Source organism: Musa acuminata, chromosome BXJ3-8 (assembly GCF_036884655.1).
Source record: "Musa acuminata AAA Group cultivar baxijiao chromosome BXJ3-8, Cavendish_Baxijiao_AAA, whole genome shotgun sequence".
Taxonomy (NCBI): Eukaryota; Viridiplantae; Streptophyta; class Magnoliopsida; order Zingiberales; family Musaceae; genus Musa; species Musa acuminata.
In genome coordinates this window covers 4,621,267-4,646,599 of record NC_088356.1, presented here as the reverse complement: position 1 = coordinate 4,646,599, position 25,333 = coordinate 4,621,267, and the positions used below count along the sequence as shown (strand labels likewise).

Below are 25,333 nucleotides of genomic sequence, written 5' to 3'. Positions count from 1 at the left end.
GTCGCTACGGCCTCCGCCACTTCCTCTTCCTCGACAAGATGGATCTTAACCCTTTTTTAAACTTGACGAGAGGGGCTTATATGTTACGTACGTTTTTTAAAATGTAAAGGTTATTTTAGACACGAATAAACCACAAGGACTTAAGCGTCCATGGCCAAAACCATAAGAACTAAAATGGACCTTAATACTTTTTTAATCTTAAATTACACTTGCATTATATTAATGGTTTATTGTGAGTCAGCATACCATGTAGGCAGACTCTAACATTTATTAACTCAGACTTGATGGGAAGGGCTTATATGTTACGTTTTTGAAAATATAAGGATTATTTTAGATATAAGTGAACCATAAGGGCTTAAGTGGTCCATAATCAAAACTACAAGAGCTAAAATGAACCTTAACAAAAAAAAAAAACAAAAATCTATCTACTCGTGTTTTCTTTTCTTGATCTCTCTTTTTAATGCCTTAATACAAGGCTCTCTCAATCACTGCCTAGTACACATATCAGCAAAGTAGTAGTCGTCCAATGCCACCACTAATTGTTTTCATTTTCTAGGACTATCACAACACCCAATGGCCACCTTAGAGCCCCTATCACACAAGTTGGCTTTTTTATATTTTAGACACCTGCTTTCATTTTATTTTTTTTATTTTGTCATCTTTCTAACCACAGGGTAACCTCTTTTTATGGTTGGCTTGATACGAGTCGACAAATTTACAAATAATTTTAGTTTGTAGTAGTCCCTAGAAGCTTGTCACATAGGTCCTTCAAAAAGAATATAAAGAGGCCTTATTTTGCATACAGGAAGTCGTAAAAACTACTAAATTTTGCTAATATCAACACTATATTCAAGAAAAAAACTCCTACACAGTTCAGTTAACAACAGCGTTGGCTGTATATGACATGGTTTTGCTAAAGAGAGGTAAATTATATAATATTATACTATATAAAGAGTCATATATAGTATAGCCTAATGAAAAGCTAATTAAAAAACAAGCAATTCATGCAAATGAAACACAAATTCATGCGAAAAAATGCAAAATAACCTTTTTCTGGGTAAGAATTTCACCAGTTGGTCCTTTGAGAAGCCATTCTCGATCATATTTTAGACCTAATAATACATGGTAAGCAAAAGTTAATGTCAATCTAACACTATTAGTTATAAACTGCACCAGTAACATGTCATTCATGTCCAACAATGTTTAGATAGCTAGTAAAAGCACATCCTAAATTGCATCAGTACTGCATGTTGCCTCAGAAAAGATGCATAGTACATGCACTTTTTCCCCAAAGCAACAGATTTCAGAAAGTCATACAGAGATATATACCTTCTATGCTTATTTTGAAAGCTCAGGCATGATTGCTTGTGTTTGTAACATAGAACTCTTACCAACTGGCACATACCATGCTGTTGTACAATTAGTACCAACAATCCCTGCCTCCTGGTTCTTGAGCTTACTAAGTCAAGATCTCTGGTGAAAGTTTTCCTTTTTCATGGAAGAAAAAGGCAAGGGGAAATACGTTGCTGACTTAAGTCCAGACCCATCCTCAAGCTACCTCAAGCTGGAGGTAATTCCTCTATTTGCTATCCCTCCTCTCTTACCCTTTCTATTTTCTTTGTCACAATTCATTCTGCCAACATTCCTGTCAGCATATCATGTGCTAAAGGTGCATTACAGCCAACAAAGGGCACAAAAGCATGCCCCATCAAGTAAATTATTGGCTTGTAAAACTACTAGAATCCACCCTTCTTATTCTGTATTTATTCACAGGACACTTGGTTCTATCTATTGAGTTAACAAACACAAGCAACATGCAAAATATCTAGAGCTAATTACTGATGCCTGTATGAGAGGTCACCACCTCTATTAGCAACGATCAAGGATCCCCTTCATGTGTCGATAAGAAGGGGATAATGTGAACTTAACATTATCAAGTCTGATTCAGGACTATTCTTGGTGATCTCCGGCTTCACAAAATAGTAGATAATGTGAACAAATTTCATGTGTCGATAAGATGCAACAAACCAAGCATTTCCTTTAATACTAGATGATGGTGAAGTGACAACAAATTTCAGCAGTCTTGGAGAGTTACATGCAGAACCTTTAGTAAGGTTTTAAAAGAGCACACAATAGATTGATGGGCCAGTATCTTTGATTTGTGGAAATCCTTCGACTTTTGAGATTAACAAAACATTAATTCTGCTACCATCAAGGTTTCAAGTTTTGGTACAAGGCCCCTACCAATCCTTGACTAAACCAGTATGGATTTACTGAACAAAGGTACTGATTTACTGAACTTTAGTAAGGTTACAAGAGCAATACAAAGGAATGATGGATCAATAACTTCTGTTTGTGAGGCTCCTCCAACTTTAGGGATTAGCTAAGCATAAGTCTACTACCATCAAGTAGCCAAGAATAGGTATAAGACTCATACCAATCCTTGATCGGACTGAGACAGATTTAATATACTGATACACAAGGTCTATCGTACCGAAATGTACCGCCTGTACCGGACGGTATGTACCGGTCCGACAGGTTATCGGTACGCGGACCGCCCGGTACCACTACAGTACTACAGTACTATACTATACTATACTACTGCTACAGTATAAAAATAAAAAAATATTCGGTACGCCCTGATGTACCGTTTGGTACACCGGTACCGTACCATACCGAGCTCGGGTCGAAACGCCGGTACGGTACGGTACAGCGAACCTTGCTGATACATGATATGTCAACATACTGATCAACACAGACCAAAGAAAAAGAAGGAAAGAAGAGGAGAGGATGAAGAGAAGAAAATTTGAGAGGTAGAGATGGAGAAGGGCAGAAATGGGGGCTGGTTCTGGGAGCAACAGGAACACATTGAGAGGTCGGAGAAGCCTGGGAGGGTTTGCCAGAGCACTTGGAGGTGTAGGGGTGGCAGCAAAGGGGACTAAGAAGACAGCAATGATGAGGAGGCCTCTGACTGTTTCTGGCTGCATGTTCTTCCATACAAAGGAAAAGAACTTCCTCACCCAAGGCGTCAACGACGGTAAAGATCAAGATTAACTCGGGCACATCTTGGTTCAAAGAAAAAAGAGGCAAAGATTGAGATTTTTCCAGGGGGAAGGGATCAAAACTAATTTCAGGAAGATCTCTAAGAAAGAACCATGGTACACTATCTAGGGTTGATTCTGACAACTATTTTCAACTTTCCAAATTTTTAAAAAAGGTAAAAATTGTGGTTTCAATGCCGACCAGGAGCCAGTCCACATGCCTAAACAGGTACGAAATACCGGTCAGTTGGTATTGGTTCAACCAGTTCATTGCCTATTTGCAAAACTATTTGACCCTCAACTTATAAAAGAGAGATATACTTCCAAGATTTTTTACTTATGAATTAAAATATCAATGTTCAGAGAAGCGCAAACAACATAAAGCAGTTTAACTTTGTCCAATAATTCTCTTCTCTATTCAACACAGATGAACCAAAGGAAATTACTCTTAGAAGAGCATCACATTCAGAACCAGTTGCATATTTAGCATCTTTGTTCATGATGAGGAAATATAAAACCTATGTTCAGAAAAGGAAAGAGGATAAGGGTACCGATGTTGCTTAAAGGCCACTTGTACACAGCAAATCCTGCACAAGATTTTACAGGGTAGACTGTGATGGATTTCAGCTGAACAGAACGTACAAGCTGCAGTGACCCAATACCTGTAACACACAAAAGGAAAATCTTAGGCCATTACAACAAAAAATATATTTGATTATAAAATATCCTAAAAATGATAAGCAAAATTATAAGACATTTATGCACCAACAACCGATCATATTTATTTGAAAGGTCTTTACTTATAGCAAACATTTATTCACTACAGATAATCCATTCCATTTGAGAGTAAAATCCACATCAATAAAAGCTTCTTGAAATACTTCATGTCTCACTACTCAGGTCAAGTCCCTCATTCTATGTTCACCAAACATAGTCCATATTTATTAATCAGTTATACACTCTAATCACCCAGTACTCTAGAGACTAGGTATTGCTATAATTTGTAGGGGCATAGGCACTCTTGTTCTTGAACACATAAAAGGTCATAAATCCACAGAACAGGTCTCACCAATGATTAAAAGTAATGTTCACTCAGCAGTAAGGTATAAGAATGTTTGAAAGTGGATTAAGAAGTGAGGTATACCTGAAATAGGATCAGTCTTCATTCTTAATGGATATCCATCTCCAGATGCATTCAACTTCTCCACAAAAGAATTAACTAAAAATCCTAGAAATTTCTGCAGTAAGAAGCAAGAACAAACAATGGTAAAAAAACAGTGCCAGGTTTTTGCAATAACAAGGGTTAGAAGTTAAGCTCTCAAATTGCGATTGTCAAAGGGGAAAAAAGTACCGGTAAGAAACTTTCTTGAAGGTCCTAAAATGACGATAGTTAATCCTTATGCAAATAAAATATCAATCACTACAAAGATAATGCAATAAACCCAGAAACTGTTTTCTAGAACTCAGTGTTCACAGTGTTTGTCGTATATATTACATGAGGACATGGTATTGGAATACAAATATGACTTTATGAACAACACTATGCAGAATTGGAATTTGTTTAATTCATATAAAGTTTTCCACCAAATAAAATGCAATTGGTTTAGTCAAAAATCAAGACTATGCATTCCTTTAAGTTGCTCTGTAGTGCATTTTTTTCCGGTTACCCTTAAAATACATTACCATGATAAGGAATACAAGGATTAGAAAAGAAGTACCAGATCTGATCAGCAGTGGCATGACAGAACTAATTACTTCTCTTAAACATCTAGATTTTGTGGCTTGACCTTTTAGGTTGGGCCTTTACCTCAAAGATCAAATAATGTTAGTGAGGCTCCATTCTCCACTACTATAAGTATGGGCACCATATTATTTATTTTCTTAATATACAAGATTTTTAACTCTTTGTGACCTACAGCTACAAAGTTTACAATTTTATTTTATCGTTTCAAGCCTTTATGTTAAATATTTGCTTCTTCATATTCATAAATTAAACAATGTCACAAAATTGCATCTACTGCTTCCCTTTTGTAGTATTTTTCAAATTTTCTGTTTTTCCCTTTTTAGGGAGACTCCAATTGGTATACTTGAAAGTTGAAACTATCACTAGCTTAAAACTGAAAATTTAATCAATGCTCATAATTATTCTATTAAAAATGAATCATAATATAAATTATAATGTACAGCTATAATAGTTTAGGCCAATTCTAAGACAACTGTAGTAGTTATGCAGAATACAAAAACTGTTACGTTGGTGGTTAGTGATAATTAAGGTCCACAGTCACCAGTCCAACTAAGGATCATCAATAGCTAGTTATCAGTCAATATTTATTTTTTTATCATTTTTTTAGAAATATGAAGTGGTACAAGTCAGTATACTGCCCAATATACGTTGAGCAATTGGACCAAAATTTTAAACTTCAATCTTTTATGCAATTTATGCTATATGATATAATGGCCTCCCCTCATTACCATTACAATGATCTTTATGGTGCATATAATGGCACATTGGCACCTATTTTGAACTTTATGAGACAATATAAATCTAATGAGTGCTGCCATCACTAGATGAATGTTTGATCAATAGTTTTAATGTAAACAAGCTGCAGATGCAAGAAGGATCACAAACTTAAATAAGCAAAATTGAACAACAGGAAAATGGATAACATATAGTGCCTCTGCATCTTCAAATGCCGATGTGTAACCGAAGGATATCCTGACAGCACCAGTTGGTTTTCCATGCAAGATATCATTGTCATCCCAGCAAACATGCCCAACCTGACATGAAAAGAATGTGAATGATAAATTTACATGCATAGTGCATGAATAGATAACAAAAACATTAAGTGTATATCACATTTTGGAATCACCATGTACTGTCTCGTGCTATGTCAGAAGGGCACATGGGGCCGTAAAAACATCACATTCTTATATGCTGATTTCACACAACTGAGCAATGTGCTGGTGACTATGGAACAAACTCTCACAGTTTGAAATTACATGCCAGTATAAAATCATGCACCTTTAAGATCACACCACGGATATTGTTCTAAATTTCTAATATTTTCTGGCTATTGCTTATCATTATCCAAGAATTTAAGAATGCCATCCCATACTTCAAAATAATTTTAAAATGATCCTACTCTATTGAATATCTTGTTACCATCTATAACCAATAAAATAACCTATGTACTTAATTTGAACATCAAGATTCCTTGAAATTTAAAGTGAAACCTATGTGTGCTGGCATACAAATAGGTATTATGCAGGGAATCTATCTGCCCACATCCTGCACCTACATTTTAGAACTTTCGAAGAACGTTTAAATTTTGATAGTTACAAAGCATCAATTATATTCAATTTTTCTCTTAGGATCACCATTTATGATTATTGCAAGCTGCAAATTATCAAGTCACCAAGCATATCACATATTAACTAAATGCCCATACCAAAGAGCAATGTGATGATTACGATTAGCAGATATTTAAGTGCCTACCTAACAACCAAGATGTATAGATACATAAATGTTAACTGACTCAGCACTGTTTATGTGCCGAAAGTAACACAAACATGCAAGGATGTAGAGACTCCTAAAGGCACAAATAGACATATGTGAGTTGGGCCATGTTACTTTTTGGCCTCCGACATGTACAACACATGCTTATACTGGCTACGATTCAGTTCTTTTTTGCATTTCTTTGTGTCATTACTCCCCAGGGATGTTATACTACTTTCCATATCAGTTACCCACCATTCAATGAGATAAAGTTATCCCAAAATCTCTCCAATCTACAGATAGATGTGTATGACTGCCAATATGAACCAACATAAGACTCCTTCCAAGCTGTTTTCTTTCGTAATGGAATGCATCGATAGATATTTTATTCTCTAAAAAGAAACTTAAAAGGGCTTGTTTACATGCAAAAACTATGCTAGACCTGAACAGTAAATGGAGAAAAACTATTTTCATGCTAGGACAAGATAAGCTTGCACAATTTCCATGTTTAACTTTTTAGCTAAACCAATTTTAAGATTAAAGACTAATCATTCTCATCGGTGGTCTATACATCATACACAACATACAAGTGATTTTGGTCCTTTGCTGATTATAAAGATACATGATCTTATCTTATTATGGTTTATTCCAAGTATTGAAATCAAGGTCTGCCATACCGAAGTGTACCACCCGTACCGGGCGGTACGTACCGGTCCGACAGGTTATCGGTACGCGGACCGCCCGGTACCGCTACAGTGCTACAGTATTATACTGTAACTCTGTAGTAGTGCTACAGTACTATACTATAGCACTACTACAGTATGAAAAGTATAAAATTATTCGGTACAATAGGGTGTACCTCTTGGTACGCCCTGATGTACCGCCCGGTATACCGGTACCGTACCGTACCGAGCTTGGGTCGAAACGCCGATATAGTACGATACGACGAACCTTGATTGAAATATCGTATCGTACCGGAGTTTCGACATTTGCTCGGTACGGTACGATATTGTATACCGAGCGGTATATATATATATATATATATATATATATATATATATATACACCGCCCGGTAATGGGCGGTTCGTGTACCGGTCTGCTGACGGACCGGCACGTACCGTCCGCACCATGCAGCATTATTTGAAATTGAAGACCTTGATTTATTCAATTATGTGGCGAAAAAATAACATAGAACTGTTCATACAAAAGACCAAAAGATGAATGAAGGCACAATCTTACGGAATGATGACAAAGAATGTGATGTACCTCAAAGTTTGCAATAAGATCGGAATGAGACAAGTAAAGATATTTGGCACATGCACCTGGATTACAGAAGCAGCCAGTCTACAGAAAACCATTTAACAAAAGAAATTCATCAAGACATTATCATGCCAAAATAACTCAATATTGCATATTTAGTTCAACAAGTCTGCAAGGTGATCTTATTAAGCAATTGTCTTTATTTAAGTACCTGCACTATTAGTTCTAAAAAGCTAAGTTAGTAAAGTACCCAAGCAAATAAGTAATTATACTGTCTAACCATGACAACTTGCTTTACCAATTAATAGCATATAAAATGTTGAAATGTATCGCCATGTAGACATAATCTAAAATAAATAAATGAGATATCAAATGTTGATTGACCTATCAAGCTATTGCAAAATGACATGAAAGGGAAGACCATACTAATGAAGCTAAAGTCTAGGAGAAATTCATATACCAAATAGGAAAGAGAAGCAAATCGACATAAAACCATCTAAACTATCATTTCCTCTTTGAAACCTAAGGCAAGATAAGCACACAACCAAATTTTGTGGGATACTCTTGAAGAACTTATTGCAACTATGCATATTTCTCACTAAATCATTGTCCCCGCAGATCCCAAGACCCAAAAAGAGAAGAGATTGTATTAGACAGATGACCAGGGTAAAGCTTTGTCAAATTTTATATAAATATATATCTCTACCAGTTTCATTATGGGGCTAGGTTGCCATCCAGAAGTGATGCATATGACTAGTGATATCACCCTCAACAAAGACCAATGCCCAGAAAAGATTCGTGCAGCAGACCCACAAATTTGGAACATTATGACTTCTTGTTGTCGTTGCAGGCTTGACTCAGAACCAGGGTTTGCCGTACCGAGCCGTACCACCCGGTACGGGCGGTACGTACCGGTCCGACAGATTTTCGGTACGCGGACCGACTGTTACCGGTCCGAGTACTCGGTACACCTGGGTGTACCGCTCGGTATACCGTACCGTACCGGTACCGAGCCCAGGTCGAAATACCGGTACGATACGGTATTGCGAACCTTGCTCAGAACTATATGAATTTTAAAAACTGATAATCACACTATATCTCAAGCTGATGTGTAAATTTAAGTAGTCAAAAAGAAGTAGAAGACGTGGAAAGATTAATGAAATGACATGAGAATGTTAATGGAACAAACATCATAGATGTCACAACCTAACCTGATGGGAGAATTGACCCATTAATTAGATAAGCCTAAGATCACATGGTTCAATATGCTTCACTGGTAGTGCACTCACCTAGTATTATATATCATGACAATCATATCTTATACTTCTACTGTGGGAGTCGTTGAGGTGTCACAACCTCTACCACTTAAAAGCTTGATGTTCTCGTCAAGGCTCAAAACCAACACATAACCAGAATCATATCCTAGTAGACAGTATGTGAAACTTATTGTAGTGGTAGCTCCACATCCTGATATGTCATGAACCTCATCCATGAATAATCCTTTACTAGATTCACTCTCTCATCATACCTTACACTATGTCCACTCTATTATCATATGTCATGATTTAACCTAATGGGAAAATTAGTTCATTAACTAATTAGCATAAAACCAAATGACCCAAAATGTGTATGCCTAAGTTTATAGACATAGGCCCATCTGGCCCTGTAAATCATCATAATCATCCACTCACTTGCCATGTGGAACTATTCGGGTATCAGAATAGATGTAATGGTCTAAAAGTTTTGGACACTGGTGATCAACTTCAGAAGGCTACATGATCTCCTAAATTACTGCTCTTATTATACATAAAGCATCTTACCTTCTCATACAACTATTCCCAATGTTGTCTTTTCCACCTGTATGTTATATATCATAATGACAAGGAAGCCAAGTCTAGAAAAGATACCATCAGTGTAATAGATAAAATTGTCCTTGACCTTATAGAAATGAGAAGGTTATGTCCATCTTGTTCCGAAAAAAAGAAAGTAACAATATCAATTAATAGAGTTAAAAGGATGCAGAACTCAAATGAAAGCAGAAACGAGAGCCAAAACTAAATATAAGCACTAAAACATATATAATCATTTTCTCACCCGCAACTGAATCCCTGACAGAGAAGCCAACTTTTCAACCTCACGATACCCGACCCAGGAGCCATCTGCTCTTTTCAAATTGAATGCAATAGTAGGACCCATGTCTTGATATGGTGCCTTAAACACAAACAAATAAGATTGGTATTTTACAGAGAAGATAGCAAGGACAACCAAACCAAATAGCAAAAACCAACTCCTTCACTGCTTAAATTACCAAGCTTAATTATTAAAAAAAGGTACTGATTAACATGCAGAAAGGCACAAGTGTCTGCAGAAGCATATCCTTCTACATGAATTTAGTATTAAAATCAGAAACAGTTATTTGAAAGGACAACTATTTGATAGCTACAAGTTTATCATCATAAATGATATTTTTTTTATAAAAAAAAAGCATGCAATCGATGTTGGTCCCAATTGTATTTTTAAAAAAGCACTACAAATTGACTTTGAAATGAAGTTTGATCCAACAACCTATAAAAACAGACAACCCCCTTGGAATAGGAACAATAAAATCCACCTAAAAGATGTATTTTAATCATCTGAGAGACTAAATAAGATTTATGGCTTGATTAAAAACAAAATAACTTTTTTGCTATAACTGACCTGAGAGGTATTTCTGCCATAGATCTTGCAAACTTCCGCTCCATTTTCATGTTTTAAGTCCATCATCTTTGTTCTTGTGTAAGTGGCAAGAGATGCTGTATGCCTGCAATGGAATAACAACAGGATAAATGTCTTCGCAGTTCACAAAGCAATTGTCATCCATGTAGTAAGAGATGAGAGAAACAAGTTTTAGATTCCCTCCCATAGTGAACAAAGAAAGGCCAGAGTAACTCAGCTTTTGCATATTTTACAGCACAAAAATACATCAAAATAGTAGGGAATAACATAGATCGAGTTCATTTTTCAGTATTATCTTTAATGTACTATATAGTTGCCAATTCAATCTAGAATAACAAAAAATTGAAAAATCAATTTTAAAAACATTTATTTGATGCACTACCAAGTAATAGAAAATAAAGATTAAAAAGTTTCTTCACCTATTTGACCTGAAATATTTTCAATTGCCAATGAGAAAATTCAATTTGATGTAGCCGCTATTTTTAATTAAGGCACCTAGTTTCCCTTTACCCAGTATTAAGATTATGTCTCATAATACATATTTGTATCATATACATAAAAATCTCAGAAACCAGTCAACATGGCTTGTTCGCAATACATTAATGATTCTCATGCTAAGAACATGGAATATCTATTCTTGTAGATTGTAGTTGAAGAATTAAAGGTGTTAGGATACCAAGAAAAAGGCACTTCAACTAATTTCCTTCTATTCCATACTAGTTCTCCATTACTTCATGAAGCGAAACTCATAGAAAAACATAAACATCTTAAAGGAGATTGAGGAGGAAGCGCAAAACAGAAGGCAACTAGCCTAAGCTAATGAGAATAAGCAATCAAGGGGCCAGCAAATAAATATTAAGCAGCATGAATATCATGGAATAAGAAACAGGGAAAGAAGTGTGTCATGGCCTCAAAACAATTGATGGGACATTATTTTACAGGACATGCCTATCATCTTGAACCAAAAAAAATGGAAAAAATATGAGGCATGTTGCAAACATATAATAAAATTGAAGCCCAAGATTAAATTTAAATCACCACCCTCAACTTAAACCTAAACCCAGAAAATGCATACTGGTTTCAGTGATTTAAAAAGTGTTAGGCGCTAAAAGGCACCAAGGTCCAAAAACGCCCGAGGCGCTAGGCGCTCGCCCGAGCGAAGCGAAGCGCTAAAATATAAAAATATATAATATAATTAATAAATATAAATATTTAAAATTTTAAATAAAAATATGCTATTAAATTAAGAAAATTAATCATTTCAAATAAACTTAATATTAACAGTATAAGCCTGCTGACTGAGAAAAGAGGAAGCAGCAACGGCGAGCGACGACAGTGACAGCGGCAGCGGTAGTGGCGAGCAACGGCAACAGCAGCGGGAGCGGGAAAGGGAGCGGCGAGCAGCGGGAGGCGCGAGCGGCGACAGCGTTTGCGAGCGGTGAGCAACGGGAGCAGGAGCGGCGAGCAGCGACAGTGGCGAGCAGCGGGAGGCGCGAGCGGCGACAGAGGCAGCATTTGTGAGGAGCGACAGCGGGAGCAGGAGCGGCGAGCAGCGGGAGGCGCGAGCGGCGACAGAGGTAGCGTTTGCGAGCAGTGACAACGGCGAGCGGCGACAACGAAAGCGTTTGCGAGCAGCGACAGCGGCGAGCATCGGGATCGGGATCGGGAGCGGCAGTGGCGAAGGTTAGGGTTGGGTTCTCACTTATATCGATTTTAGTTGGTTCGATTGAACCAACTAACCATCAGAGACCGAACCAGGACCGAACCAGACCTAAAATCCTGGTTCGGTCGCCTCGGTTAACCCAGGCGCTCGCCCGAAGCGCCCAGCGCCTGGGCTCGGGCGAGCGCCCAGGCGGCGCCTGTTTGAAGCGCGCCGCCTGGGAGATTAGCGAGGCGCTCGGGCCTCGCCTCGCCTCGCCCGAGCGCCTAGGCGAGCGCCCGAGCGCCTTTTTAAATCACTGACTGGTTTATATAATGTAGGAGGCTAGGAGCCATGTGTGTCCATTTTTATGGGTGCTATTTAATTGGGGATATGGAATTCTACAATTGTAAATATTCTGAAAAGGGCAGTCTAACGCAATAGGCTTCTACTAGTGCTAAAAACTTCATTATTGCTAGTGTGGAAGCTAGAAGGTCAATCAAAATAGGCCTTTTGTTCTCAAGTATGATCTCCAAACCTACTACTAGCTGTTGATTTCCCTTAAATATAACTCTTTTTGTAATGATAACAGTAGTCATTTACTGGTTACAGTCAATCCTATCAGCCACTCTTTTAATTAGATTAGATGTCAAGAAACTCACCATAACCTCCTAGATCATTTTCTTCTACCAGTCAAGTTTCATGGCACTCGTAAAGTTGAGTTCAATGTACAATATGTACACTAGTAGTATCAAGTAATTGCGATAGCAAATATCTCACGGTTTAGAGGAACAAAAGTTTTCCTCACATATATATATATATATATATATATATATATATATATATATATATATATATATATATAGCAAACATACCATATAAGGTTTGCAATTTTGATTTGTACCGACATACCGAGCCTTGCTCAATATGGTACGTACCGAGGCATGCCAATGGTACGCCAAGGCGTACCGAGTGGTAAGGTTCGTAATTTCATACCATACCGGAGTATCGTGCTCGGCTCGGTATAGTACGGTATGATATATATATATATATATATATATATAAAGTTCAAAAATAAAAGAAAGCTTGACGACATCGCCTCGTTTCTTCTCCCCGCGAAGCCTCTTCTTCTCTTCGCACGGATGAGAAGTCGCCTCAAACAAGGAGGCGACATCTCATCTGCGGCGTCCGGCGAGGGAGGGTGGCAACGGATCGAGATTGTTGAGGGAGAGCAACGCCGAATCTCTAGGTTCTCCCTTTTCTTCTCCCTCTTCTTCCTTCTCCCTCGGCTAATACCGCCCGGTAGCAGGTCACAACGGTCGAAATCGACCGTTACCGACCGATTTCGGGTGGTAACGGGGCGGAAACAGCCCCAATCGATGGTACCGCCCGGTAGCGGGCATTCTGCGTACCGATCTACCAGCGGACCGATACATACCGCCTAGTACGGGCGATATCATTCAAAATTAAAATCCTTGCCGAGCGATATACTTAAAATAGATGAAAACCCTTCGAAAATACCTGAAAAATAAAAAGAAAAAAAAGTTAGGATAGGATTTTTAAGTTAAAATTAATGTAAATTAGGTAAGAATAATGCCACAAATCTTTTTCGGGCTTTGAGGAGTAGCCTTATACAATGTTTGCAATTTCGGTCCTTCCAAATTAGCCTCCTAAATTTGATCCAGTACATAAATCGTTGCTTTGTTGAGTTTAGAAGGGTGAAAATAGAAGAATAAGAGAGAAATTGTGAGTGAAAATGAGTTTGAGAGAGTTTAAGAGAGTGTGATAGTAAAATGAATTAAAAGAGAGGGGAGGAAAGGGTTTAAAAACCCTTTAGGATGCCTCCAACGGTCAAATTGACCATTTGAAACCCGATATAAGTCTCGACAGTTACCGCCCGAGATAGCCTTGTATCACTAAATACGGGGTTAAAATTTTGGTACCGCCCAGTAGCGGGCGATCTGCGTGCCGAGAGGCTCTCGAACTAGTATGTACCATCCGTACCAAGTGGTACACATCGAAATTAAAAACCTTGATACTATATACCTAAAAATCATGCTATTAATTATTTAAATGTTTCATTTAATTTTTGTTTTTTCGTTTTACATTGTCACTTGGTGCATTAGACCCCACCTAGGGAAGACAATTATCACATGGATGTGGCCAAAAGGGCAACAAATCCTTGACCTGAAATAAGGGACCCCATATACATGCCGCCAAGCTAGTTGGCTGGGTGTGTATTTAATATTGATCGTTCAAATCTTTGTATAACTAGAAAAGTCAATGCAGATATCTATGCATGTACTCCAACCAATACAAAGTACATATATCTTAAACATTATATATATATATATATATATATATATATATATATATAACATAACATTATCATGTACGTGTATACAAATGTGTGTTTGTGTATTGTGTATTGTGTATGTATATGTACAAACACATGCATGTATTAGTATATGCAAAAACTTTGTATTCTTAAAAAATTGACACTAAAATTGCATCCATCTTACACAAAATTATGAAAAAAATAATACTTAAGTTTTCTTAGTAAAGTCACCATAAAAGAGAAATTAATGTTATTTATAAAAAATTCACATAGCTTAAGAATTGCCTTCCTTTCAAGGTTTGCCATTTCGCCCATACGTATTTGTATCAACTAGTATTTTAACGGTCTGGGCATGAATTTGGTACACAAACCACCCCTACTACGAGCAATCTGGTATGGTACTTAAAAAATAAATAAATAACATTTTGGCTCATGGAGGAAGGCTCTAGCCCTCTTCTCCTCCATGAGCCCACCGCTCTTGATCCTCCTTAATGCACCACCTATCCACCCACTGCCAAACCATGCCCCATATATCCACTCACCACCTGCCACACCCACCATCTTTTTTCCAATATGCCGCCTCCTCCTCTTCCCTACTACCTCCTCTTCTTTCTTCTTTTTCCTCTTCTTCCTTTTTCTTCCTCCCCTCCTCGATCTCCCCCAATAAAGCGTCAGTACATCGTGATGTACCAACACTAAGTAATACTAGTGCTACCAGTACCAGCATTTGTATGTACCAAAATACCAACACTCAGTATTACCAGTAGCAGTATTACAACTGGCCTAGCCTAGGACCGATACGGGGTTGAATACAAGATTTCATTTATTTCTTTCTTTATCCATTTCTTTTTCAAACAAATAATAATGCGTTATAACATGGATTTAACACTTCATTCTAACTTTTAAGCCACTCAATAATGCAGTATGTACTCATATGGAGTGCAACCCAAAATCCTCAGTCTCAACAAATCAAAATGATAAAACCACTTATTTCTAATATCTTATTATAAAAAAACGTATATTGCCATTTATTTCAAATGTTTGTGAAAAGGAATAAGAAATTTTATTTAAAAAAGAAAAAGAGTAAAGAGTCATTTGTAACACATACAAACATGAGTGCATGCACATGCACACACACATACACATACTTGGTTAAAATTTTAGAGCTATTACATTTTTCTTCCTGATGAACAGATTCCTAACCATACATTTACAGTAAGAATTAAAGTATAACTATGCCTACTTTGGGGTTGGTTGAAAACATACCGGGAGATAGCAGAATGAGTCAATGTATTGATTATCTTGAACCCATGACGGATGGAAGCTATGGCCAAAAAAGATATGGTCCCATCTTCAAGAACTTGTTCAATGTTATCCCTTCTTTTTATGAAATCAACATCAGCAATTGAAGCAGACACAGTGCCTAGAGAACTACAAATTTTAGGTTGGACTGAAATAGTCATAATCAGATAAACAATGTGAAAAGCACATTTTTGTCAGAGTACTAACCTCCACTAAAGTATGTTTTTGTAAGAACCTTTGCTGCTTCTGTGATTTACAATTATTATTAGCAATAGAAAAAATGGAATTTGCAAGCTTTCAATTGTGTAAAATTCTTAACTAGCTGTTAGTTGATACAATTCTTGAAATATAATAAGTTAATAACATCAAACAACCAGAACCGAGTAATCAAATATCAGCTACTGAACCCATACTGGTCCCTTCACAGACTGTGCAACATGCCAGACCAATACTGTATACTATAGAATATCGTAAGACAATATGATAAATTAGTTGAAGTGTCAATATACTTTGGCATGGTATGCTGCATACTAGTAAGCGATTGGGAACAATAAGGTCAGGGTACCATGATGCTTGAATACATGCCCAGTTGCCCACAAGCTCAAGTAACAGAGAATGAACAAGTTCGGTGGTTATAGATTCTCCTACGCATAGGTAAAATAGTTGATGTTGAAAACACATCATAAATAAATAGATATGTTCTGTGATGTACTTTAACCATATAGTTACAGTCGAGAACAGGTATCATGTCTAAACTTTGTTTATAAGTCCAAGCTACTATACTAATACTAGAGTGCATAACAATTGAAAACTTATGGCATGGCACTTATATTGTCCATTCTATAAGTACTCAATGCACAAGTAGGAAAATTTTAAATTATGGTTTAACAAATACTGTCGATATTTTAGACCATATTCAGCTGAGAGACCAATCCCAATCCCTCCTCCACTGCCTCTATATATATACACCAACACATCGAAACATATATCAGTAGAGGAGGCAGGAGAATGATTTTTTTGTAGCGCCATGAAGGCTTGCTTTTCCTTATTGCAGAAATTTGGTAGTTGACTAAAGGATTATAAAGTGAAGTGCACTGAATGAATCAATAAAATGAAGTTAAACTGCAAGCAACAACAAAGACAGTTTTTATTTTTTTGCAACTACAAAAAACTGGTACAAGATCCCATGAAAAGCATGAGTTAGAATCAAAATTGCCAGTTGCAGATGGGGGCTGCCTGGGTAGCCCATGCAAAACCCAGCCTATTCTAAGCACTAGGCCCATGGTTTGGGGGCTAACGCTGAATTTCCAGACACTTCATGTATGATAGGCTTGGACCAAGTCATGAACCCCTAGACCATCACAGTGCTATATAAGTTTTTGAGTTTTAAAGTAAAAGAAACAGTAAGATTAAATTGGTTTTCAGATACACTCCATAGTTTTATATGTGTGCTCTTATCTTAGATCCTTAACAAACTCCTCTTAGCATCCCTGCGAAAAGGTGGATAATTTATTTTAAGAGCAAGCCACTAAAAGATACTTCACCAATAAAAGGGGATTCTGTAAACCAGACTCAGCACTGGATTCTGCCAAGTGGGTAACATGGACTTGCATTGGCCTGGGCCGTTATTTGGAAGACTTAAATTCAGAATCTAGAAAGATTAAATATGTTTATATTCCACCTCAAATCTTTTTAAGGTTCACCACAGGAAATAACAAGATGGACCATGGGATTTGAATGATAATGCTCTAGTTAGCAACCAATACAAGTTTCTAGACACTCTAAACAAATACAGATATTTATATCTCATGATGCATTCATGTAACAGTATCCCATAATCATTTGATTTTCTCAAGATTCTTCTATATTTCCCATATAGGCATGTAATTTGTAAAAGACGAACTACAGTTTCTACAAGAACCCAATGATTCAAATTTAAGATGTAGATTTGCAGTTCTTAAAATAAATTTTCTAAAACTTGTACCTAAAGTCCATTTGATGCATCAACCACAGCATATACATATAGGACGACACAGCTTTAAGGATTTCATAGCTTTAAGAATTTCACATATATCTTACCAAGTGAAAAGAAATATTAATCTTCGACAGTGAAGGATAAGTGTAACAGGTCCATTGCGTTTTGAAGTACAATACATCATATTTAAAATCAGATTCTTTTTGTACAGACATATAAATTTATAATATGGAGGATAAAACTGCAAATGTACAAACCCAGATATATGCCTATTGAAAATAAGTAGTATAAAAGCAACATTCAAGAGCATTCAGTAAATGACAACAGAAACCCAATTGGAAACAACAACTCAAGTACCATGCAACATTGTGCATATTATATACTATACAATACACATGCATGTCATAAGAGTGAAACATTGGGATATAGCAAATTGGCCAATACCAATTTTCCCCACCATTCCATATGCACATATAATTTTATACTCACCAGGAAGGATCTTCATTTGTTTATTATGTGCCACTGAGAACAAATATGTTGGTACAGCCAGTTATAACTCAAATGACAACTTCTATCATAGTGATAATGCTTTAAGCAGAAAAGACATACTATAATGATGCTAATACACAGGCATTATCAGCACATTTTTCATTTATCAAATCTACAAATTAAATGAATATCTTCCTATTCACGAAGGTGGTGACAAACATCATGATCATCCTTTTGAGGAATGAGGATACAGACATGCGATGAGAATCTAAAATTTCAGCAGCAGAAATCCTAAATAGAAAACCATAAGATTGCCAAATGTTGCATACCAGATCGAATAACAAGTGCTCCAAGACCAGTTGGATATCCAAAAATCTAACCAGAAACAGAAACCGAATGCAATTACAGATAATGACATTCATTAGATATATTTACATATAATTCACTAGTTAAAATTTACCTTATAGAAAGAGAAGACAACGAAATCAGCAGGATATCTTGTCAGATCTGGTGGTTCAGTTGCACAGCCTTTGGCACCATCTATCAATACCATCCAACAACCACTGCATTCCAGATGTGGTAGTTTAGACTTATCTATGTCATTATGCAAGGCAAAAATGAAACAAACATGAAATTACCAAAATGCAGACATGTAGATGATTCTCAAAATTCAGTAGGTTCTTGACTGGAAAGAAAAGAAAAAACAATCAGATCTTTATCAATTAATTAATTTCAGAGTTTATATTTTGGTGATTCAAGATAATTAGCAATCACAGTTTTCCAGCACAAAATTCTGAAATTGCATTATGCACTATTCTCATGATTTAGTTCAACCACAAGCTTTTGGCAAACAAACTTCCTGGGTAACCTTCTAAAAATTTTGACAATTGTTTATACTTGCTCTTTGGCACCACCAAATATAGATTATCAAAGCATCAAGTATGTTAAGTAAAGAATTTAATTAAAGATTAAACTCTTTAGGTAATTGAACCAAATAAGGTGCAAAAAACAGAGAACCAAATAAAGACTATAAGGTACCTAAAGTAAATTAAAGAATTAAACCCTTCAGGTAACTAAACCTAATACGGTGAAAGACAGAGAACCCTATAAAATGTCTTTACTAATTTATTATATAGTTTTGGATGGTAAATGACATGAAAATCATATGATTTAAAGTTCAATGTGCTTGTCTTATATTTCCACCAAGAAAACATATGAAGATAATAAGTACTTTGCTTTCAGATAGAATTACTAAAGAAAAGAAATTAAAGCTTACCGCCTGCGTGGTGATCCTGTCAAAGGTTTTCCACCACCTTCCTTGACATAGTTGACCAAATCGAGAGAAAATTTCTGACCAGAGAAATTGCATTCTGAAGGGAATGCAAACAAATTGTATGTGTTTCCTAAGCCAAAAAAATTTTAAGAAATGAAAACAGATGAGTGAGGTCTCAATTCAGCTCAAATTAGCTGTGGAGAATAACCTAAAGATATCTGAAGGGTTTTTTCCCCAAGTAAAAGTAAATCTTTTAGATACAAGAGAAGCATATATATATATATATATATATATATATATATATATATATATATGTCATGACTGTATCTTAAAGATCAGCACCACTTCTAAACCCTGAATAGCTCGGATGTGCACAAAGTGTTCTTTCAGTAATGAGTAAGATGCATAGTAGCAGCTATGCAACAGTAAAAGCAATCATTTGCATCCTACCTGCATGTTATTATCAACAGTCTGTTACAGCATATAATTTACCCAGACAAATGCAAAAAATCTCGTTTTCAATGTCAACACAAGGTGTGAAGAACAGATAGTTCTATGGAATGGCTATATTGTTAACCAATATTTCTGAGAGTTTATGCACCCTTAGTTGCCAAAATAATCCAGAAATAAAAGTCATTACAATAAGAGACAAACTAGATCATGCACCAAAAAACGATGTGTTTGCACTTATAGTATTTATGTAGTTCAAAAAGGTACAATATCTTGTCTGTTCATCAAAGTCATCAAACAACCATACTGGAGTGGTGTATTTCATTATTTTTGGAATTCTGCAATTTGCATATGAAGGTTTTTATAGGATTACCATACTTATTTCTATCCTATGCTCATGTAAATAAGACCAAGGCATTCTACCACATCTGCAAGCTCTCAGAATACTTCCTTTGATAAATGTTTAAACTTTAAACTTTAAAGTATGTTTATTCAATATTCCCTTTGATCTAATCAAAACTAAACTTGTTAACATAACTGGATATGCCCTTTTTTTCATTTACTCCCATAGATAAAAGCTAAGATCCACACGATCAGTATCAAAATCAAGAACAGCCTAACTAAACTTGTTAACATAGCTGGATGACCTTAATTTTTTTTCAGTTATTCCCATAGATAAAAGCCAAGATTCACACGATCAGTATCAAAATCGAGAACAGCCTTGGATCTAAGATCAGAATCGATTAGATTGGATCAATGCATAAGGAATGGTACAAAAAGCATTACCGTATATCATAACATTATACTTGTATTATTTTCTCAACAAAAGATATTATGATCATTTTATTCCTCACTTGGCAACAAAAGATTTTGCAAGCTAAATACCTGAAGTTTTGCCATTCAGGGCATTTTGCTGGAATAAATGTGCTCTTCTCTGTACCGTGTGTTCTAAGAACTCAAAGGAAGACTCATGAGATCTATTTTGTAGGCAAGTGCCTTCTTTAACATCAACAGCAACGGCAGCTGCTCCACGATCAAAAGCATATCTCAAAACAGATAAGGATACTCAGAACAAAGATTAAGCATGAACACAAGTACGCAAATTGAAGGATACAACAAAACTAAAGGCATGTTCCACAGGCCACCAATTTACACCCTGATAGGCCTAGTAGCACAATAACTCAGCTTAAGCACTTTGGACCAGGTCTAGCAAGCCAGCCTATCAAGTCAGAATTATGATTCAACAAGACTGTATAAAGTTCATGTCATGACCAAAGTAACTTGTCATGACTAAGTTACCACCTCTTGACCCTATAACTTCAGATGAAATAGGCCTTGCCACATGGCACAAACTGATAAAACCTAGGTTATTAGCAGGTCAACCAATCAAGTCATACGCAAGTCATGCTTTCCTCAATTACTGACATTGACCCATTGAGATGTTCCAAAATTCCAAATAGTATACTTTGGAAAAATATATACAAATGAATAGTATACACTATATAAATAATATGTCAAACATCTATACCTCTCTATATTTAGAAAGTTGCAGACACATCAGTCTCAAAATTGAGGTGCCTAATAATTTGTCACCCAGTTTTTTTTTATTACTCTAGAATGAAATCATAGCTATCATCCGATAGCAAGACTGTTGTAATACAAGACTCCTCAGCGAGAACATCATCTTGTAAATATCACCACCAACCTCATAAATTATCATAAAATTAAAGGAAAAATAAATGATCAAAATGAACACAATAAATGACACCAAGATACCATGAGGGCCTTGTAAGCTTTATTAACATTACAATGCCCTTAACACTTATTGGAGAAAAAACCCAGACAGTCCAGCTTTGAAACTTGCATCATAGTGTTAATCTCTTCAATAAATATTATCATTTATTTGTTCAACAAATATCATCAATATTTTTTTCAACAGTACAATGCCCTTACCACTTAATGGAGAAAAAGCCCAGACAGTCCAGCTTTGAAACTTGCATCATAGTGTTAATCTCTTCAACAAATATCATCATTTATTTCTTCAACAAATATCATCAATATTTTTCTTCAACAGATACCATTACAGAACCACACTTAACACTTAATAAGGAAATGATATCATAAGTGAGAAACTATTCAATTTTGGAAGGATACTCTCTAATTCCAAGGACGCTGTTATGATTTTCCATTGTGTACATGTAACAGCTTTCGCTAGACCAAGGAAAACATTCCCCGATCAATTTAAGAGCTGCTGTAGCCCCAGAAGTAAACACGCATCTGTAGTTCTTTGGTGATGCATTAAGATAATCAAGAACCTGATAGAACAAATATTGATCACTATCAGTACCAGCAAAAAGATAAATGAAGAGTGAACTAAAATCAATTGCTCACAATGGCACAATACATGTTATTCCAAATACAAATGCCATAACAAGGATTCAAAGGACCAACCATAAGGAAAACATACACAGAGTTCACTTGGATGGTAGGGTATGAACTATGTAAGGAAGCTTATGGATATGTAAATTCCATTTAGAATACAAACATATTCAAAGATTCATTCCCTCTAAAAGGTTAATTTATAATTGTGCCATATGGGCTACACAAAACAAGACTTAAGCAAACTCATAATTATCATCATAAAGTCATAGATATGAGACTTGCTTCAAATATTAAATTTTTAAACGACTTACTAAGACTACAACAAGAGACTGAGATTTTGTTACAAGACTATCTTTACAAAGTTTTGAAATCATAACAATGCTCTTCCTTTTGATTATTCATTTGTATAGTAATTCGCTTTTATAATTCATGACTGATGGATGGAAATACCTGCTGTCGTGCTGCAGAAATGATGTCACAAGTTGCCAAACTGGAATCGCTCTGGCTATCTAAACCACCAACTTAAAGAACACAAAACTACTAATCGTATGCACACCACTGACTTGTTGAATAATTAATAATATCACCACTAATATGTCAAAATAAACATTTCCGAGCAATTCAACTGAAACCAATCAGCTCAAGTTTTTCAATTCATAAAAATAGAGAGAGAAAATTCGTTTCTTGAGTATATCTCCAACAAAAATCCACCGCAAAATTCAACTAAAATCGTTGGAAGCATGAGAAGTCCGACAGAAGGCTCAAAAACGACGAAGAAAACCAATCACTCCCAGAATGGAATCTCGCCAATTCCTTGGATACGAGGGTTTCCGTAGACGCTGGAGGTGAGGTCTTTGGCGACGGCTTCTATCTGTGCTTCCGAGTACAGCGTAGCCCCGGCATGATCTAAATAAACAAGCCCTGGAATCGACCAAAAAGATCAAAAGCCGAATCGTTCTAGGTCTTCAAGAGATTATCCCTTTCAAGGGTTTCAAAAAAACGGTCCACGAAACCGCACAGAAGCCGAATCACTTCCGGGTTTCAGGAAAACGAACCCAAGGAGGGGGAATCGAATTGGGACCTTGCAATCGTTTGAACTCCGAAGCTCTGATCTCGTCGATATCCTTTGGCGCGTCGGGATACCCGTAGTCCTTTCCGAATTGCTTCATGAACTCATCCTTCGCTCTCGCCATCGTCTCTCCAGTATTCTCCCTCACCGACATTGTCTTGCATTAAGAGCAAAGAAAATACACCAACAGGCTTCAATCTCAGACGCGCGTTATATATATATATATATATATATATATATAAGAAAAATACAGTAATTTTTGTAATGAGTTACAGTATTTTTATTCATTGGTACTAAGAAAATATTGTAACATAATTGAAAAATACTATAACTGAGAACCGATCTAAATGGTTGGTTGTCAAATTAAGGGTATGTATAAGATTAAGAAAAGAAGTGGACGCTACTAACAAAAATCTAAAAAGGAGTATATTCCCAGAAAAGTTTTTTTTCGAGAAATCATCTTATTTTAAACCTTCAATAGTCGATAAATAAATTTGATACATCTAATATATTAAGTATATTTATTAATATTTTAAGCTCTTAATTCACTACCCCAAACGCCCAATCAACCCAACATATTATTGTTATCGTCATTTAGTGCCTAATCAGTTTGATCGTTTGGTATATGTCCCATGATTAAATAATGTATTATGCATAACTATTCATAAGTTAATGCACCACTTAGCTCCCATGGAATATATTTAAGCATATTATATGTTTATGTTTTTCGAATCCTTGGAATCTATTAACTTAAAGAATCGGATGAGCGTTTAGTCGGTACACGTTTCGTTTTTGCATGGATACCCGTAACATGTTGTAATAAAGAAGATCAAGAGAATGTGACGAGCAATAAACTAAGTAGCCGTCTTAGCTCAGCCGGTAGAGCGCGTGGCTTTTAACCACGTGGTCGTGGGTTCGATTCCCACAGACGGCGAAAGTAGTTTTTTTTTTTTTGATGAGTCAGAATTTTAAAAAATTATAATTTCAAATCAACAACTAATTACTACGAAAAAATAATTGTAAGTTTTAAGGTTTTGTTCCCTTAAAAATTATAATCTATTCTGGAAATATAAAATTATAAGATAGTTTAAAAAAAAAACCCTCGATGATGGATTTTTATAGTGAGTCTGACACACACAAATGATGAAAATAAATTACAATTTTTTTTATGAGTCAAGATATTAAAAAATTTAAATTTAAATTAACAAGTAATTATTATTAAATAATAATTATAATTTTTAAACTTTTATTTTTCTTACAAATTATAATTTATTCCGAAAATATAATGTGTTTTACCTTTAAAAAACTATGTTGAGCTTTTACTCGGTTTTTACTTGCGGATATCATTTTTTATTAATTTGATAAAAATACTCCTTCCCCCCACAAATAGTCTTCTCATCTTATTATTGTTATCGTCATTAATTTAATAGTGTCGTCATCATTATCATTATTATCGTCATTAATTTAATAGTATCGTCATCGTCATTATCATTAATTTGATGAAAATACCACTATCATCGTCATCGTTGCTCTCTACTCCAACCATAAATATTATCATCCTCTCTCTCATTCATTTTTTTTTCTCCTCTCATCTTTTTATCACTTGCCGTTCCACATTGAGTCTATACTACCTCACGTGATAGTAAGTGATGAGGGTACTAGTAATATCCGACTAGGGTGTAAGTAACATTCATCTTACATAGCCTCCTCCTCTCCCATCACTCCCACGGAACAAGGTTGGTGTGGTGGTCAACTTAGTGGCTTGTCAAGGTAGGGCTCACCCTTGCTCTCGATAATGTTGACACCACTAACACCCACGCGACGAGGATGGCACAATGGACTCAACAATCAACAGTTGTGCAACATCGCCCACGATAACCCTCCCCCTAAGCAAGGCTAACGA

At 36.1% G+C, this 25,333-nt stretch overlaps 1 protein-coding gene and 1 non-coding gene across 3 annotated transcripts in view; one reads left to right on the top strand and one right to left on the bottom strand.

Moving 5' to 3' along the window:
- The window catches only part of LOC135582246 (molybdenum cofactor sulfurase-like), a 28,819-nt gene extending 5,198 nt beyond the window's left edge, over positions 1-23,621 (bottom strand). For both annotated transcript variants that reach the window (XM_065165470.1, XM_065165471.1), the window contains exons 1-17: positions 23,443-23,621; positions 23,184-23,282; positions 22,812-22,870; positions 22,134-22,294; positions 20,865-21,025; positions 19,533-19,659; positions 18,717-18,819; positions 18,586-18,631; positions 16,000-16,038; positions 15,757-15,913; positions 10,496-10,598; positions 9,893-10,009; positions 7,805-7,882; positions 5,718-5,819; positions 4,186-4,279; positions 3,593-3,703; positions 1,048-1,112 (exon numbers count right to left, since the gene is read on the bottom strand). In XM_065165470.1, coding sequence (XP_065021542.1) covers positions 1,048-1,112; positions 3,593-3,703; positions 4,186-4,279; positions 5,718-5,819; positions 7,805-7,882; positions 9,893-10,009; positions 10,496-10,598; positions 15,757-15,913; positions 16,000-16,038; positions 18,586-18,631; positions 18,717-18,819; positions 19,533-19,659; positions 20,865-21,025; positions 22,134-22,294; positions 22,812-22,870; positions 23,184-23,282; positions 23,443-23,584 — 1,764 coding nt within the window. In that variant the 5' untranslated portion in view covers positions 23,585-23,621. The remainder of the gene's footprint in view (positions 1-1,047; positions 1,113-3,592; positions 3,704-4,185; positions 4,280-5,717; positions 5,820-7,804; positions 7,883-9,892; positions 10,010-10,495; positions 10,599-15,756; positions 15,914-15,999; positions 16,039-18,585; positions 18,632-18,716; positions 18,820-19,532; positions 19,660-20,864; positions 21,026-22,133; positions 22,295-22,811; positions 22,871-23,183; positions 23,283-23,442) is intronic.
- A 670-nt stretch (positions 23,622-24,291) lies between these two features.
- TRNAK-UUU (transfer RNA lysine (anticodon UUU)) lies at positions 24,292-24,364 on the top strand. Its single transcript has one exon. It is a non-coding gene; the product is annotated as a tRNA-Lys (tRNA).
- Positions 24,365-25,333: the final 969 nt, after the last annotated feature.